Consider the following 14,346-nt stretch of genomic DNA (forward strand, 5'->3'; position numbering starts at 1 on the left):
CGGACGGTTGTCATTACCCCTAGGTCTTCCCACAAACTCCTCATTTCCCGGATGCTCAGGAGAATCAGGAAGGAGGGCTACCTGTGATTCTCTTAGTCCCAGATTGACCGTGAGGAACATGGTATGCGGAACTCATGGACCTGGTAGCAGTCGCGCCCTGGTGGTTACTCCTGCAAAAAGATCTTCTCTGTCAGGGTCCCTTCTACCTCTACCACCAGAATTTGGCTACGCTGCATTGGACGGCGTGGCGGTTGAGGCCACGGGTTTCTCAGACCCAATTATTCAAACAATGATTAGGGCTAGAAAGCCGTCGTCATTGAGAGTATATCACCGGGTAATTCCAAAGAACAAACACTAGAATATGGTGTGCTGTGCTGTCAGCTTGCTCACTTCACTACCACTGACGAGGGCAGCCAATACGTGTCTGGTTAGTGATGGGTACACCTGGCAATTTTAAATATGACTAAATGGAGAGGATTACAAATTTTGCTCTGCAGGCAAGCGTGGATTACACTTTTTCCTGCATGGAATTTTTTGCTATATCATCGGGTGTGGAAAACATTCCTTCGCTGGTGCGAGCAGAGGGGGGCACACCCGAGGCATTTCTCGTTGACTCGCCTCCTGTCTTTTCTCCAGGACGGGTTGGACTTGGGCCTGAGCCTCAGCTCCCTTAAGGGATAGGTTCCGGCCTTTTCGGTCTCCGTTGCCACCCTGGGACCTAAAACTGGTTCTGGATGCCATACAGGCCCATCCATTTGAACCATTAGCGGAGATACCACGGCGGCTGATGTCCTGGGAGGTTGCTTTCCTGGTGGCGGTTACCTCTTTTCGCAGGGTGTCGGAGATTGCGGCGCTGTCGGCAAAACCACCTTTTACAGTTTTTCACCAGGATAGGGTGGTGCTGCGACCGGTGCGGTCTTTTCTCCCAAAGGTGGTGTCAACCTTCCACATTAATGAAGACATTGTACTACCATTGCGTCCAGAGGCTGTTAACCCTAGGGGACGGGCTCTGCATACCTTACACCTAGTCCGCGCCTGAAGACGTATTTTGACCAGACCGCGTCCTTCCGGCGCTCGGGTTCCCTGTTTGTGATACCGGATGGTCCGAGACGTCTTGCAGCATCAAAGGTGACAGTTGCTCACTGGTTTCGTTCGGCAGTGGTGGAGGCCTACCGGGTTAGGGGTTAGACACCGCCGTTTCCGGTGACGGCACACTCCGCCAGGGCAGTGGGGGCTTCATGGGCGGTAAATCACGGGGCCTCAGTGTCACAAGTGTGTAGGGCGGCTTCCTGGGTATCCCTGCACGCCTTTTTCTAAGTTTTATCAGATGCATACGTTTGCATCAGCCGACGCTTCGTTGGGTCGAAAGGTTTTACAGACGGCTGTAAACTGACCGCATGCGTTTATGATTTATTTGTACCCACCCTCGGGGATGGCTGTGGGACGTCCCACGGTCTTTGCTGTGTACCCCAATGACACGAGCGAGAAAAGAGGATTTTTTACTCACCGTAAAATCTCTTTCTCGTCTCGTCATTGGGGGACACAGCACCCACCCCTCTTTCTGTATATGACACGGTGGTGGTCCTGGTCGGACTCCGGATTCTGTAAGTCGCACATGGTGCTGCGTGTTTTTCATTACAGTTAAATTTTGTTGATGTGTCATATGACTAACTATTGTTGTCTCACTGTTCCCGCATGGCTACTCCAACTGCTGGCATGACAAACTAATTAGCCTGCTGTCGGCAGGAGGGATATAGCCAGAGGGCGGAGCTAACTTTTTGTGCTTAGTGTCGCCTCCTAGTGGCAGAAGCTATATCCCACGGTCTTTGCTGTGTCCCCTAATGAGGAGACGAGAAAGAGATTTTACGGTGAGTAAAAAATCCTTTTTTTTTTTTGCATTCACCGTGCATGATAAGTAATACATTACCTGGATAGATCAGACTTTTACGGACGCAGTGAAACCAAATTTGTTTTTGGGTTTCTTTGCTTATACATTATTATAAATATGGAAAGTGGGTTTTTTTCCAATCATCTGTTCGTTCATATAGTATAAGGCAATGCCATAGTATTGCATTATACTGCATTCTGACAGGCACTCTGTCAAGCAGCTGTTAACCCTTGAAATGCCTGTGGCATGAATTAATAGGCAGTCAGTCATGGCAGCGTTGGGGTTTTAAGAAGGCCCTGGATTGCCATGGCTACTGAACAGTACCTCACGATTTCATCGCTGGGGGATGTTCAGGACCCCCCGAACACCAATCAGGGCATTTGAATGTTGCTGACAGCGGAGACCTACCATGTATGGAGCAGGATCGGCTCCTGATCCTGCTCCTGCTCCTTATAAATCTTGCACCCCCAGGATGTAACTGTGTGCTCTGGGGCATGGAGGGGGGTTAAAGCACAACCCCTCAAGGTCAACAACACTAAGTTGTCTTTCTATAATTGTACTTCTGAGGGTAACAGACTAGGGGTGACTTCTTAAACTTGTTTTTGGCTGTACATATGACTACCTGATCAGCACATATGTAGTTTCTGAAACCTCCAGTGATCAGGTGTTCTCACCAGCAGTAACTGCATCAAGTGAGTGGTCGACCATGTAATGGTAATGACCAAGGATTTTCTGGCTCATTGGCTGATTGGGGACATATTCACATGGCCCAATGATTGGACAAACAAACATTCCTATGAATGTTTGCTCCTGATTGTCGGGCCATGTACAGGGGGCTTAAGTTGAAATAAGTTAAATGGGTCCTGTAGGGGCCGTTTGCACCTTTTAAACTGCACTCATTTGCCAATCACTAGAAAAAATCCAAACCTGCAAAGGGGAATGGGGCTCTAAATGTAAGTTTTTAAAATAATTGTGCCATGATTTAAGTATTAAAAGCATTAATCCAAACATTGCTGATTAAAGTAATATGTGAAATCAGTGGGCAGCTATTAAAGGGGTTGTACCAGAAAACCCATTTATCTCCCATCCATAGGATAGGTAATAAGAGTGTGATCAGTGGTGGTCTCATTGCTGATACCCCCACCAACACAGAGAATAGGGATCTCACGTCCTCCTCATCTACACTGTGGACTTACTGCCTGCCCCACAATGAGGAGGAGATTGAATGGGGTGGCAGTCGCATACAGGTGGTGCCACCACATTCATTTTCAGTGGGACTGCTGGAGATGGCTGAGTGCTTGTACTTGGCTATTTCCGTAAGCCCCATTGAAACAGCGGTGAGAACCCACACCAATCACACTTTTATCATGTATCCTATGGATAAGCGAGAAAAGTGTCTTCTGGTACAACCCCTTTGAAATATCTGAATATCATTCTGTAGTATTTAACTGTTGTGGTGTTGTGTTTTTTTTTTTTTTCCTCCATTCTCCAGAAATCTTTAGATTTTCGTGAATCTCAGGAGGCGGAGCCCCATCCACTTTGGGAATACCCATGCAGAGCCCTTTCTGATCCAACAAAACTTCTAACATTTGATTTCCGAAAGAAAATCCCTACTGAAGAAATGAAAGCAGAGGGTTCTCTGAGCCTCGTGAGGTGAGGGTCACAAGATGTGGAATTCATTGGGTATCAACCACATTTGGCCACTTCTGTTCAATCTTTCACTGTATGCCACAAATGTAAAGCTTGATTCACCAGGACTAAAGGTTAATCAGGATGTAAAGGGTCCTCTGCTAGATGGTCCAAGCCCTATACGGTAGAGTCAGAATAGGATGTAGCTTTCCCGGCCCTTTTTCGGTGCAGCGGTCATGGAGGTGGAAGGGCATAGGACCATTGTGTGCCATTTCCAAAGCACACCCAGCAGACGTTTTGGACCCAACTACCTGTCTGTACTGTATTTTTCACACTATAAGATGCATCCAGGTTAAGACAATAGAAAATGGTAAAAAAAACTATTTTATACTAAATTTCCTTAGTTTCTGAGATGTCACTAACTTTGGTGTGAGGCAGATGCTGCACCTTCTTACAAACTATGGTCCATCCTTGGGGAATAATCACTTGAGGAACAAATACTGGATGGCAACGCTGCCCCAAAATGGTCATGTGACTTGAGTTGCATGACTTTTCCACAGTTGAAGTTCTGAATCTTTCTTTTTGTGTCAGATTTCAGGAGTCCATGTAGGAGTCAAAGATATACTATGACTGTTGGAGTGCTCTGGGTGGAACTAGTATATTACCTTCCCTCTTCCTCAATATAGCAGACAAAACATGTACACAGGGTACAGAGGGGGATCCAATGTTCAAATCTCAGTGGGTGCGGGCAGGATAGCAGGAGCTGGTGCATTAAAGGATGCCACGCCGGCTTTACAGCAAGCAGAGGCCTCAAGTTGGGCATCCACTGCTGCTTCTCTCTAGGGTCTACCAAATCCCCCCCCCCCTCCACTAAGCCTAAGTGCTATTCTGACTCCAGCAAGAGGATGCTGTGGAGAGGTTGTATGGCAAGCAAGTGCCCTGTGTTTGAGATGCACTGCTTCCTTCTCTTACTGACTTGGGCAAAGGGAGGGGGTAGAACCAGAGTGCCGCCCCAACTCCAGACTACAAGATGCAGGGACATTTTAGCAAGATATTTTCTTGCTAAAAAACGTGTCTTGTAAGGCTAAAAAATATGGTATGTAACTTGAAAAAAACATGAAATAACTCAAAATTGGTACCATTTAGGATATGCTCATACAGCGGAATTCGCAGCAGAATTCTCATCAGCGCAGATCTGTACATGGATTTTGCCCTGTCAATGGAAGCAAAATGCACATGCAGAATTCTGATGCGGAAATACTTGTTTCCACGTCAGGACGTGACCGGGCAAAATCTGCATGTAGATCCACCCCTGAAACCATGACAGAATGTTACAGATTTTGATGCAGTTTTCGGAGGTGAAATTCGCCACGGAAAACTCAGTTGTGTGATTTATTGTAAGGGTGTGTTCAAACTATATACGAATTTCTTCAACTTTTTATAATCGAGCTAAAAATAGGTTGTGGACCAAGGAAATAAATGCAAGAAATTGATGAAACGCTTCACGAGGGGGATGGAATTGGCAATTATCAACTCCCTCAATCCTGGATTACTTCTCACACCGCTTAATTGAAGGACCAATCGAGTCAGTATGAGATATAATCCACCAGGTTCATTCACTGCTAAGCAGGATAATAAAAGTATAGGAAGAAACGTGTTGACACTGATGTACATCTGAAGTTTTGGCTTATTTTCTTGGTCCACTAGCTGAGCGCTACCCATTTTTTGTCCTTATTAATTCATGAGCAATCGTGTCTGAACCGGTTTATCGGAATGTGGTACAGAGGCCTCCGTTTGGATATATTTTGAGTGCCTTCCTGGCTTTTCAGGGGACAGCGGTTCAATTTCCTTGTCTGCCTGTTCATTTTGGGTGAGAGCATCATCACTTTTTTTTTTTTTTTGGGAGCGCTGTCCTGTTTTTTTTGTTTTTTTCTTAATTCTACCTATTGTCAACTTTTTAGAAGATATGCAGAAATTGAGTAATGGTGAAATGTTCTTCAAATTGGAATATTGCCTCAAAGTAGAGTGAAGTGATGAGAAATCCTCCGAGTACCATATTGCCTGGATTTTGCAACATAGTCAAATTGCCTCTAATAAAACACTTTTCCTTAGAAGAGGCAAGTTCCATTACCATAAAATAAGACACAGTTGATGATCGTTGTGTCTTTTCTCTGCAGTTTCACTTGGGTTTCAGTAGGCTGCCCAAATCTATTTGCTGCCATTTACAATCTGGAAATCAGTACCGTTACCTTTAGTTCATGGATTTCAGGGGGAGTCTATTGCATGAAAGTCTCTAAACAGCGAGGGAGATGGTTCTGTAGAGGGCACAGCGGCCCCTTCATTTTGGGATGTGTGAGGCTCTAGTTCTTATATCCACATTTATATCATCCACCAGCATATTTAGGTGGACTTTTCCTTTAATATTAATTAAAGAGAACCTGTCATGCGATAATCAGAGGGGCTGGCTGCATAGCTCTGCTGAGGCACTGTTCACACAACCTTTTTCACTACACACTGGGATTTCATCAGGGGGTTCTGTCACAGGTGCGGAAAACGGCATTGTGACGAACCCCCTGAAGGGAAACTAACGGAACCATTCACTGTCATTGGGTGCATTCTACATGGGTTCCATTCATGTACATTATATTTGGAGTATAGAGTAGCGTAGCCGGCTACGATGCTCTATACTCCAAAACAATGAAAAAGAATGGAAACCCTATTAATTGAGCATCAAAGTGGTGTCTTTTCACTAATGACAGTGAATGGTTCCATTAATTTCTGTTTAAGGGTTCTGTCACAATACTGTGTACTACACCCGTGACAGAACCCCCAGACGGAATCACACAGTATAGTGAAAAACACTGGGATCACCGCCTGGTTCCATCCTCCCTTTTTTTCCCCCATACTTTCCTCCCTTTGCCCAGGTAGGCTCTTCTGAGATCCAGCTGTCAGTGTGTCAAGTGGGTGGTCCCCACCGCTCATTGTTCATGGGTCACCTCAGGTTGCTTGACAGTCTAACGCACAGCCCAACTGACACATTGACTGTGCCAGGTGACGGACCTAAAGAAAGCCGGTCAGAGCAAAGGGAAGTGAGTGTGGAGGTGGGCAGAAGATGAGGATGGGGTCAGGGAGGGCTGCAGCTATAAAGTCATGCAGCATGTCCCGTTTGATGTTTATCCAGGTTTTCTTTTTAGTGAAGGAATGGCTGCCTCTACGGTGTGTCTTCACCAAATAGTTCATCTAATATTCATCCATTTCACAGGTCGGGTGTGTGTCATGGTGTAGTGCTCTGGATGGAGTACCAACTCACAGAAGATATTTCTATCAGCACGGGACTGCTACAGCTGTCTGATGAGACGGTAAGTGACTAGGAAGTGTTCCCTGCTGGAGTCTCTTAGCAGATTTCACTACTTCTTTAAGCATCATATTTAATTACACAATTTCATGGATTGTCAGACTCTACAGTAGTCCATCGAATGTAGCTATGGCATCAGCCACTATCAATTCAAAGGGTGAAATCTACTGCAGATCCGTGTCACAAAACACACAAAAGGTTTTGATGTGGATATGCACCAGAATTCGCATCGCAGATATGCTGAAACTTTTTTTGCGAATGTGCACCAAAATCTGCTACTTGTGAACAGACCCTTAACCCCTTAGTGACGGGGCTATCGTAAAACTACGTGCTATCTCTCTCCATACAGCGCGGGCGTCAGCTGTTCATTACAGCTGACACCCGCGGGCAATAGCCGCGATCGGCCGATCGCGGCTATTAACCCTTTAAATGCCGCTGTCAATTCTGACAGCGGCATTTAAATCCCCCGAACGCTGTTCGGGGGTCCCGTGCAGGTATCGCGGTGAGATTGGGGGAGCCGTGCAAGTATCATGGCAGCCGGGGGCCTAATGAATGGCCCCAGTCCTGCCTTAACAGACTGCCTATCAAGCCATCCACACAGGGTGGCTTGATAGACTGCCTGTGAAAAAGCAGTATGACATAATGCTATAGCATTACGTCATACTGCAGGAGCGATCTAAGCATCGCATGTTAAAGTCCCCTAGGGGGACTTCAAAGTAAAGTAAAAAAAAAAAATCAATAAAGTTTTTTTAATTGTTAAAAAAAAAATGTTATAAAAGTTTAAATCACCCCCCTTTTGCCATATCTATTATTAAAAAATCTAAATCATAAAATAAAAATATGTATTTGATATCGCCGCGTCCGTAAAAGTCCGATCTATCAAAGTAGTGCATTATTTTTCCTGCACGGTGAGCGTTGTCCAAAACAAAAAAGTAAAGAACGCCGGAAAGACACTTTTAGTTACCCTGTCTCCTAGAAAAAACGCAATAAAAAGCAAACAAAAAGTCGTATGTATTCCAAATTGATACTATCGGAAACTACAGGACATCCGGCAAAAAATGAGCCCTCGCTAAACTACGTCGACGAAAAAATAAAAAAGTTATTGCGCGCAGAAAATGACCACAGAAAATAATTGAAAAAAATTAAATATCTTAAAAAAAAATACAAGTACTACAGCAAAAACAATACTATACAAGTTTGGTATCGTAGTAATCGTACTGACCCATAGAATAAAAATATCAGGTCGTTTTTGTTGCAGTTTGTGCGCCGTAGAAACAGGACGCACCGAAAGATGGTGGAATATCGTTTTTTTTCCATTTCTCGGCGCTTAGAATTTTTAAAAAGTTTTTCAGTAAATTATATGGTACAATAAATAGTGCCATTAAAAAATGCAACTCATCCCGCAAAAAACAAGCCCTCATACAGCGACTTCGATGGATAAATAAAGGAGCTACGATTTTTTTAAAAGGAAAAAAACTAAAATGGGAAAAAAGCAAAAAAGCTCCGTCACTAAGGGGTTAAGGAGTAACTGTACTTAAAGAAAAAAAAAAGTTAGACAATAAGTCAAAAGTAATGATCAGCGAGATCTCCATTGATTGCTGAAATAAAGAGGCTGAAGTGCTCAACTCAAGCGCTGTGCCCCTTTTAGCCTTCTTCCACTAGACCAACACCATTAGCCCTACACCGCTAAATAAGAGTATATTAGGAAATGCCTTTCAACCACTAAACCAACCTAGACCACCAATGATATAAAATATTGAAGCGTATCTATCCTAGACCAACCTGGATAATAGTTATCAATATTCACTGCTAAACCATCTAAAAATATGCAAAGTAGTACATGTAGAAAGATGGTATGGTGAGCAATAATAAGGGATAAAAGGTGAAGGAGGAAGGTTTTACAGTACTTGGAACACCCTCCTTCCCATTTATAAACCCGGAATTTGCCCCTAGTTTACAAAAGGGTCTGGATATCATGAAAATCTAAGGAAAAAGCTCTTAGCAGCAGATATATCTGTTACCAGCCGGTGCTATTTCCCACACCCTGACAAATGTATCTGCCATGAACTTTAGTTGTTGCTGTTTGCAAACACACAATGACAGGACTGTAACAACAACTGATCACCACAGCAAGCAGTCTGGGGACCAATCAATTGCTGTGAATGATTAGTCAAATCTCACTGATTAATCACAGCAACAGAAGGCTTGGCGGATGATCCAAAAGCAGAAACACAGCTCTGATCTCCTGATCCGGCCAGTGAGTGAGGTGAATGAGCTGTGAAGCCGTGTGCCCTGTCAGTGTGCCCACCAGTTTATGGGTGTTAGTGCAATGGAGCGCTACAGGTATATTCTTGTGTTCCAAATTAAGGGTTAAAATACGAGCTGCTCGAAGACTCATTGACTCGTCACACAGAACTTGTGTAATCAAGACAATTTCTAGTTTATTTGTTAACAAGCAGAAGTTTTTAGACAGACGTTGGAAACTAGGCTAGAAGATGCCTTTACTTACAGGTATGCATGGCTTATTATAATTGGTTATTAAAACTCGGCACAAGCAGGAATGTCCCCCAGGTCATATACCCTGTTAGCTGGTTACTCTAGGGTCGTGAATTGATTAAAATATATGTTTATACACACAAACACTTCATATAAGTCTTAACAGACTAATGATGGCCAAACACGACCAATATGTTTTTGAAGGATATAAAGTGGTTTTTTTTTCCATATATAAATAAAGATACATTCGCCTATGTGTTATATAGAGGCATTTGTGTGTGTGTGTATGTGTATATATATATATATATATATATATAATATATACCGTATATTCCGGCGTATAAGGCGACGGGGCGTATAAGACGACCCCCCAACTGTCACCTTATACGCTGGGAATACAGCGGAGCAAAAAAAAAAAAATCATTACTCACCTTCCCCGGCGTTCTGCGGCGCTGCTGCAGGCTGTCGCTCCCTCCTGGTCCCTGACAGAGCATTGCTTTCTGGACGCAGAGCCGTCAGCCAATCACAGCCATTCAATGACATCATTGAATGGCTGTGATTGGCTAAAACACACGTGCCTTCAGCCAATCACAGTCATTCAATGATGTCATTGAATGGCTGTGATTGGCTGACAGCGTGTGTTAGCCAATCACAGTATTAGCTTTCTGGAGGTGGGGATTTCAAGCCCTGCGTCCAGAAAGCAATGCTCTGCCGGGGACCAGGAGGGAGCGACAGCCTGCAGCAGTGCCGCAGAACGCCGGGGGAGGTGAGTAATGATTTTTTTTTTTACACTTTCTTTTTTTTTTTGTATTACCGGCGTATTAGACGACCCCCGACTTCAGAGCAGATTTTTCGGGGTTCAAAAGTCGTCTTATACGCTGGTATATACGGTATGTGTATATACCGTATTTTCCGACATATAAGAGGATTTTTTAACTCAGGAAATTCTTCTCCAAAGTCAGTCATTTTATACGCCGGGAATACGCTGTAGAAAAAAATCAATACTCACTTCCTGTGGCCTGTTGCAGGCTGTCGATAGCTCCTCCACGCCTTAAATGAAGTCCAGTTTCTGCTCCCTCATTCTTCACCCCCCACCCGTCCCTGGGGGTATGGGGGTTGGTTCAGCTGCAGTTCAGCCTTGTGTGGGCAGTTAATTGCAGCTCCTATCTGTGGTCTTGTTGGAGACCATGAATTTCTCTGATTGCTCTCTTTGTTAGCCAGCACATCTGAATGTAAGCTTAAAGAGGTACTGGAAACAAAACTCATAACAAGACTAAGACAAGATGGTGTATAAGAGAATATTATGGCCTCTCTCACAGGGGAACCTGTAACCATCATCTCATCCCTAAAGCTGACTTTGCTGTCCGGCAGGGGATGATTAATCAGTCACATCTAGTGCCCTGTTTCTGTTCCTGAGAAGTCCACGTCCCTCTGTAACTAAGTTCCAAGTTATCCTGTGACATATGCAAATCAGCAGAGAAGAGTCATATGGCCATTGTACCCCTCGTTACACAGAAAAACCCTATTAAGAGGGGGCGTGGTTAGCTTCGTATCACATGAATTAGTGTGACTCTTCTCAGCAAGATGACTCTTCTCCGTTGATTTGCATATGGTGCAAGATAACTCATTAAGAAAAGAGAGGGCATTACAAGTGATTGATTTTCATAACCTGCCACCCAGTGAAGTCTGTTTTAGGGGTGAGATGGTGGGGGCAGGTTCCCTTTTAAAAACGCACCTTTTTCATATTTGACACCCCAGTATCCAAAACATCTCCTTCCACCTCTCTGTGTAATTTTTTTTTGGTTTAAAATTGAAAATCTGCAAGAAACAAAGTTAAGTTTTTATATTTCACCACCACAATACATCAATTCTTGTGAAACCCCTGAAAAGTTAATAAACTTCCTAAATGCCGTTTTTGAATACTTTGAAGCATTTTTTAAAAATGGAATGATTTACGGAGGGTTTTTAACATATGGGCCCCTCCAGAGCTACTTCAGAACTCAATTGGTCCTTGAAAAAAGTTTGAAAATTGCTTATTTTTCCAAATGTTGTGTTTATTACTGGTAAAAAAATCCTAAAATTTACAGAAGGTATTGATCAAAATTAACCACTAACGTAAAGTACAGTATGTCATGAAAAACCATCTCAGAATCACTTAGATAAGTAAAAGCCTTCACAACTTGTTACTACATGAGGTGACACGGCAGGTTTGAAAAGGGAAGCTGTGTGCTGAAGGCCAAAATAGGCCACGTCCTTAAATGGGTTTAACGGGCAAAAACTGTTAATAGTTCCCATCCGAGCCTCACGTAAGGATGAGGCTCTCGCAAAGCTGGACCTGCTGCTAGAAACGTGTGCCATTCGGGTTTATGTATTCTCAGAGTTACTTAATTACTAGAAGTCTGAAAACTAAGCTGTTAAATCTTTGACCTAGCTGGGTTTGTTAGTTGACACTCAGTAAATAGCTAGGTGTAGATATTTAAGGAATACTGAGTTTATTAACCCTCATGTGTTTCGTAGCAGTGTAATAACTAAACAAAGCTGATGGCAGAGAAGAGTAATCTTAAAGGAACTCAAAACGAACTAAGACAACACAGAACTAGGTCAACGAGGAGAACATCAACTTAGATTTTCATCATTAGACGAGTTGAAGCGTCACTGTAGGAGGATTTCAATGGACTAATTTATATGATTTGGTCATTTAGATATGTTGTCCATGGTGACCAGATTTCAAGGAGCTTAACTCTCGAACCAGACTCCCATCGTCCAGTTACTCAAATCGCTGGGGACGCTCTAATCAAAATCTCTGGTAATGCTCCAATCACTCAGCCCGCTGTCAGTGCGTTAGGGCTAGGCATTATCATAGGGAATGGCAGCGAAAGTGCCGTATTTGGCTTCACTCCCGTTGAAATCAACGGAAGTTGAAGTAGTTTTTACACTTCTGTCCTACCCCAGTGTCGGAGGCAAAAGTGCTGGAAGTGTAATAGCCGTTTTTGCTCCTATTGATTTTATAGGGGTTAAGCCAGCTATGGCACTTCTGCTGCTGTCCCCTATGAGGACGTCTGGCCCTACCTCACTGACAGCAGGCTGGGTGATCGGCGCATCGTTGGGGATTTTCAAGTGACGGGTCACTGGTGATTAACTATTAATGATCTATCTTGATGATGGATCACTAATAATTTTTGCCCAGAAAATCCCTTTAAGTGGTTAACTTAATAATTTGCATCCAATTGTACACACTGTTCTTTGCCCTCTTGTTGGGTGGTGCAGCAGATCTAGCTTGAAAAAAACCCTTTGTTGCAGGAATCCCCTGGTTTTATGTTGACCCCCTTAGTGATCAATCGAATGGCTGATGCATCTATGCATGTTATCTAATGATACTGATCAGGGGCATCCAGGGTGGGCTCTAAATTCATTCCTGATTAGGGGTTGGCGAGAGTTAATCTCTAACACAATTTCTGTGTTATACCTTCACCATGATTCATGGACATTACTGACTTTGTAGAGTGGTATACAGTTGTGGAACTGGCCGTGGAGCTGTTAACCTGACTCCTACTGATTGTTTGAGCTGTCACTGTGATGTTTAAGAAAAGTATTTTATTTTATTTTGGTTCTCTCCCTTTTAATGTGTAAATCTTATTCTAAAACTAAATATTAATGCTCATCTTCTTCCTGTGTGTATTGCAGGGCAGCTGTCAGTGGTATCCGCACAGGAAACAGGGAGTTTACTTCTTCAACTATCTTTGGAACTTGGGACTGGCCCCAACGGACTGCCACAGCTCGGTCACTTACAATTTGATGTTTAATCCCCAGCAGGGGGACATACGCATGAGTTTCATCCCTAAATCTTAGCATTCAAGATCTCAGTAAAAATGACATGCTGTACACGGATTTCTGTATTTGTCCTGAGATGGACCTCTGTGGTTGTTAATACAGGGTGTTAGCTTTTGGTTACATACTTGTAACATACATGCTTTGGTTGGTTAGCCTACTTGTACAATGTTTCAAATGTCACTATAAAGTAAAATAATATTCTATTCCTTCTGAGTCATGATGGTGGCATTGACTGGAGAGTTCACATTATCACTCTGCTTCTCATCTGACATTTCATTTTCCCTGTGAATACATTGGAGAAAAAAAACTATTTATTAGATTTGCTTCCTCCTCATCACTCTTTACAATTTTTCCTATATTATTTATTAAAGGGTCAACACTCAGTATTGATCTTTTTACAATTTATATAGTTGAAGAACAGTTTGGGGTTAGTTTTACTCTCATTGGCAATGAGCTTCTCTGTCTCCATCTTTGCTGCTTTTATCTATATTTTACATAATTTATTTTTATCCTTATAGATTTTTAGATCCTTCTTCTTTTTGCTGTTTATTGCCCCCTTTACGTATTTTTGGAGCCACATTGATTTGCTCTTATTCCTCATTCCTTTATTCCTGTAAGGTATGAACCTCTCACAGTAAATATTTAAGATGTTTTTAGGCATTTCCCATTTATTGTCTGTACTCTTATTTCTGAGGACATTGTCCCAGTCAATAAACTTAAGGGCATCACTAAGCTGATTGAACGTTGCCTTCCTACAGTTTAGTATCTTTGTAGCTCCCCTACATGGCCACTATTTCCCAGGTTTCCTCACCATTCTAGCCATCTTTATCTTGAGCATAGCCGCACCCTCCTCATTGAGATGCAGGCCTTCCCTACAGTAGAACCTGTAGCCAACAGCAAAGTCAGTCCAGTTCTTCAGGAACCCAAACCCATCCTTTCTACACCAACTCTTGAACCACTTGTTTACCTCCCTAATCTCCTGCTACCTTTCTGGTGTGGCGTGTGGTACAGGTAGTGTTTCAGAAAATATTAATTTGGAGGTCCTTACTCCTCCAAGCTTAAATCCTAGCTCTCTGTAAAAGTTTTTAAGGACCTTCCACCTACCTCTAACTTTGTCATTGGTGCCAATGTGTTTTATGACCACTTG

General features: G+C 43.1%; 1 protein-coding gene across 3 annotated transcripts in view; it reads left to right on the top strand.

Annotated features, from left to right (window-relative positions):
* Positions 1 to 13,405, top strand: part of PRMT7 (protein arginine methyltransferase 7) — an 85,291-nt gene extending 71,886 nt beyond the window's left edge. For all 3 annotated transcript variants that reach the window (XM_066584072.1, XM_066584074.1, XM_066584073.1), the window contains exons 16-18: positions 3,381 to 3,541; positions 6,780 to 6,876; positions 13,053 to 13,405. In XM_066584072.1, coding sequence (XP_066440169.1) covers positions 3,381 to 3,541; positions 6,780 to 6,876; positions 13,053 to 13,217 — 423 coding nt within the window. In that variant the 3' untranslated portion in view covers positions 13,218 to 13,405. The remainder of the gene's footprint in view (positions 1 to 3,380; positions 3,542 to 6,779; positions 6,877 to 13,052) is intronic.
* The last annotated feature ends 941 nt before the right edge of the window (positions 13,406 to 14,346 follow it).

The sequence above is a fragment of the Eleutherodactylus coqui genome, chromosome 11 (genome assembly GCF_035609145.1).
Source record: "Eleutherodactylus coqui strain aEleCoq1 chromosome 11, aEleCoq1.hap1, whole genome shotgun sequence".
NCBI classification, from domain to species: domain Eukaryota; kingdom Metazoa; phylum Chordata; class Amphibia; order Anura; family Eleutherodactylidae; genus Eleutherodactylus; species Eleutherodactylus coqui.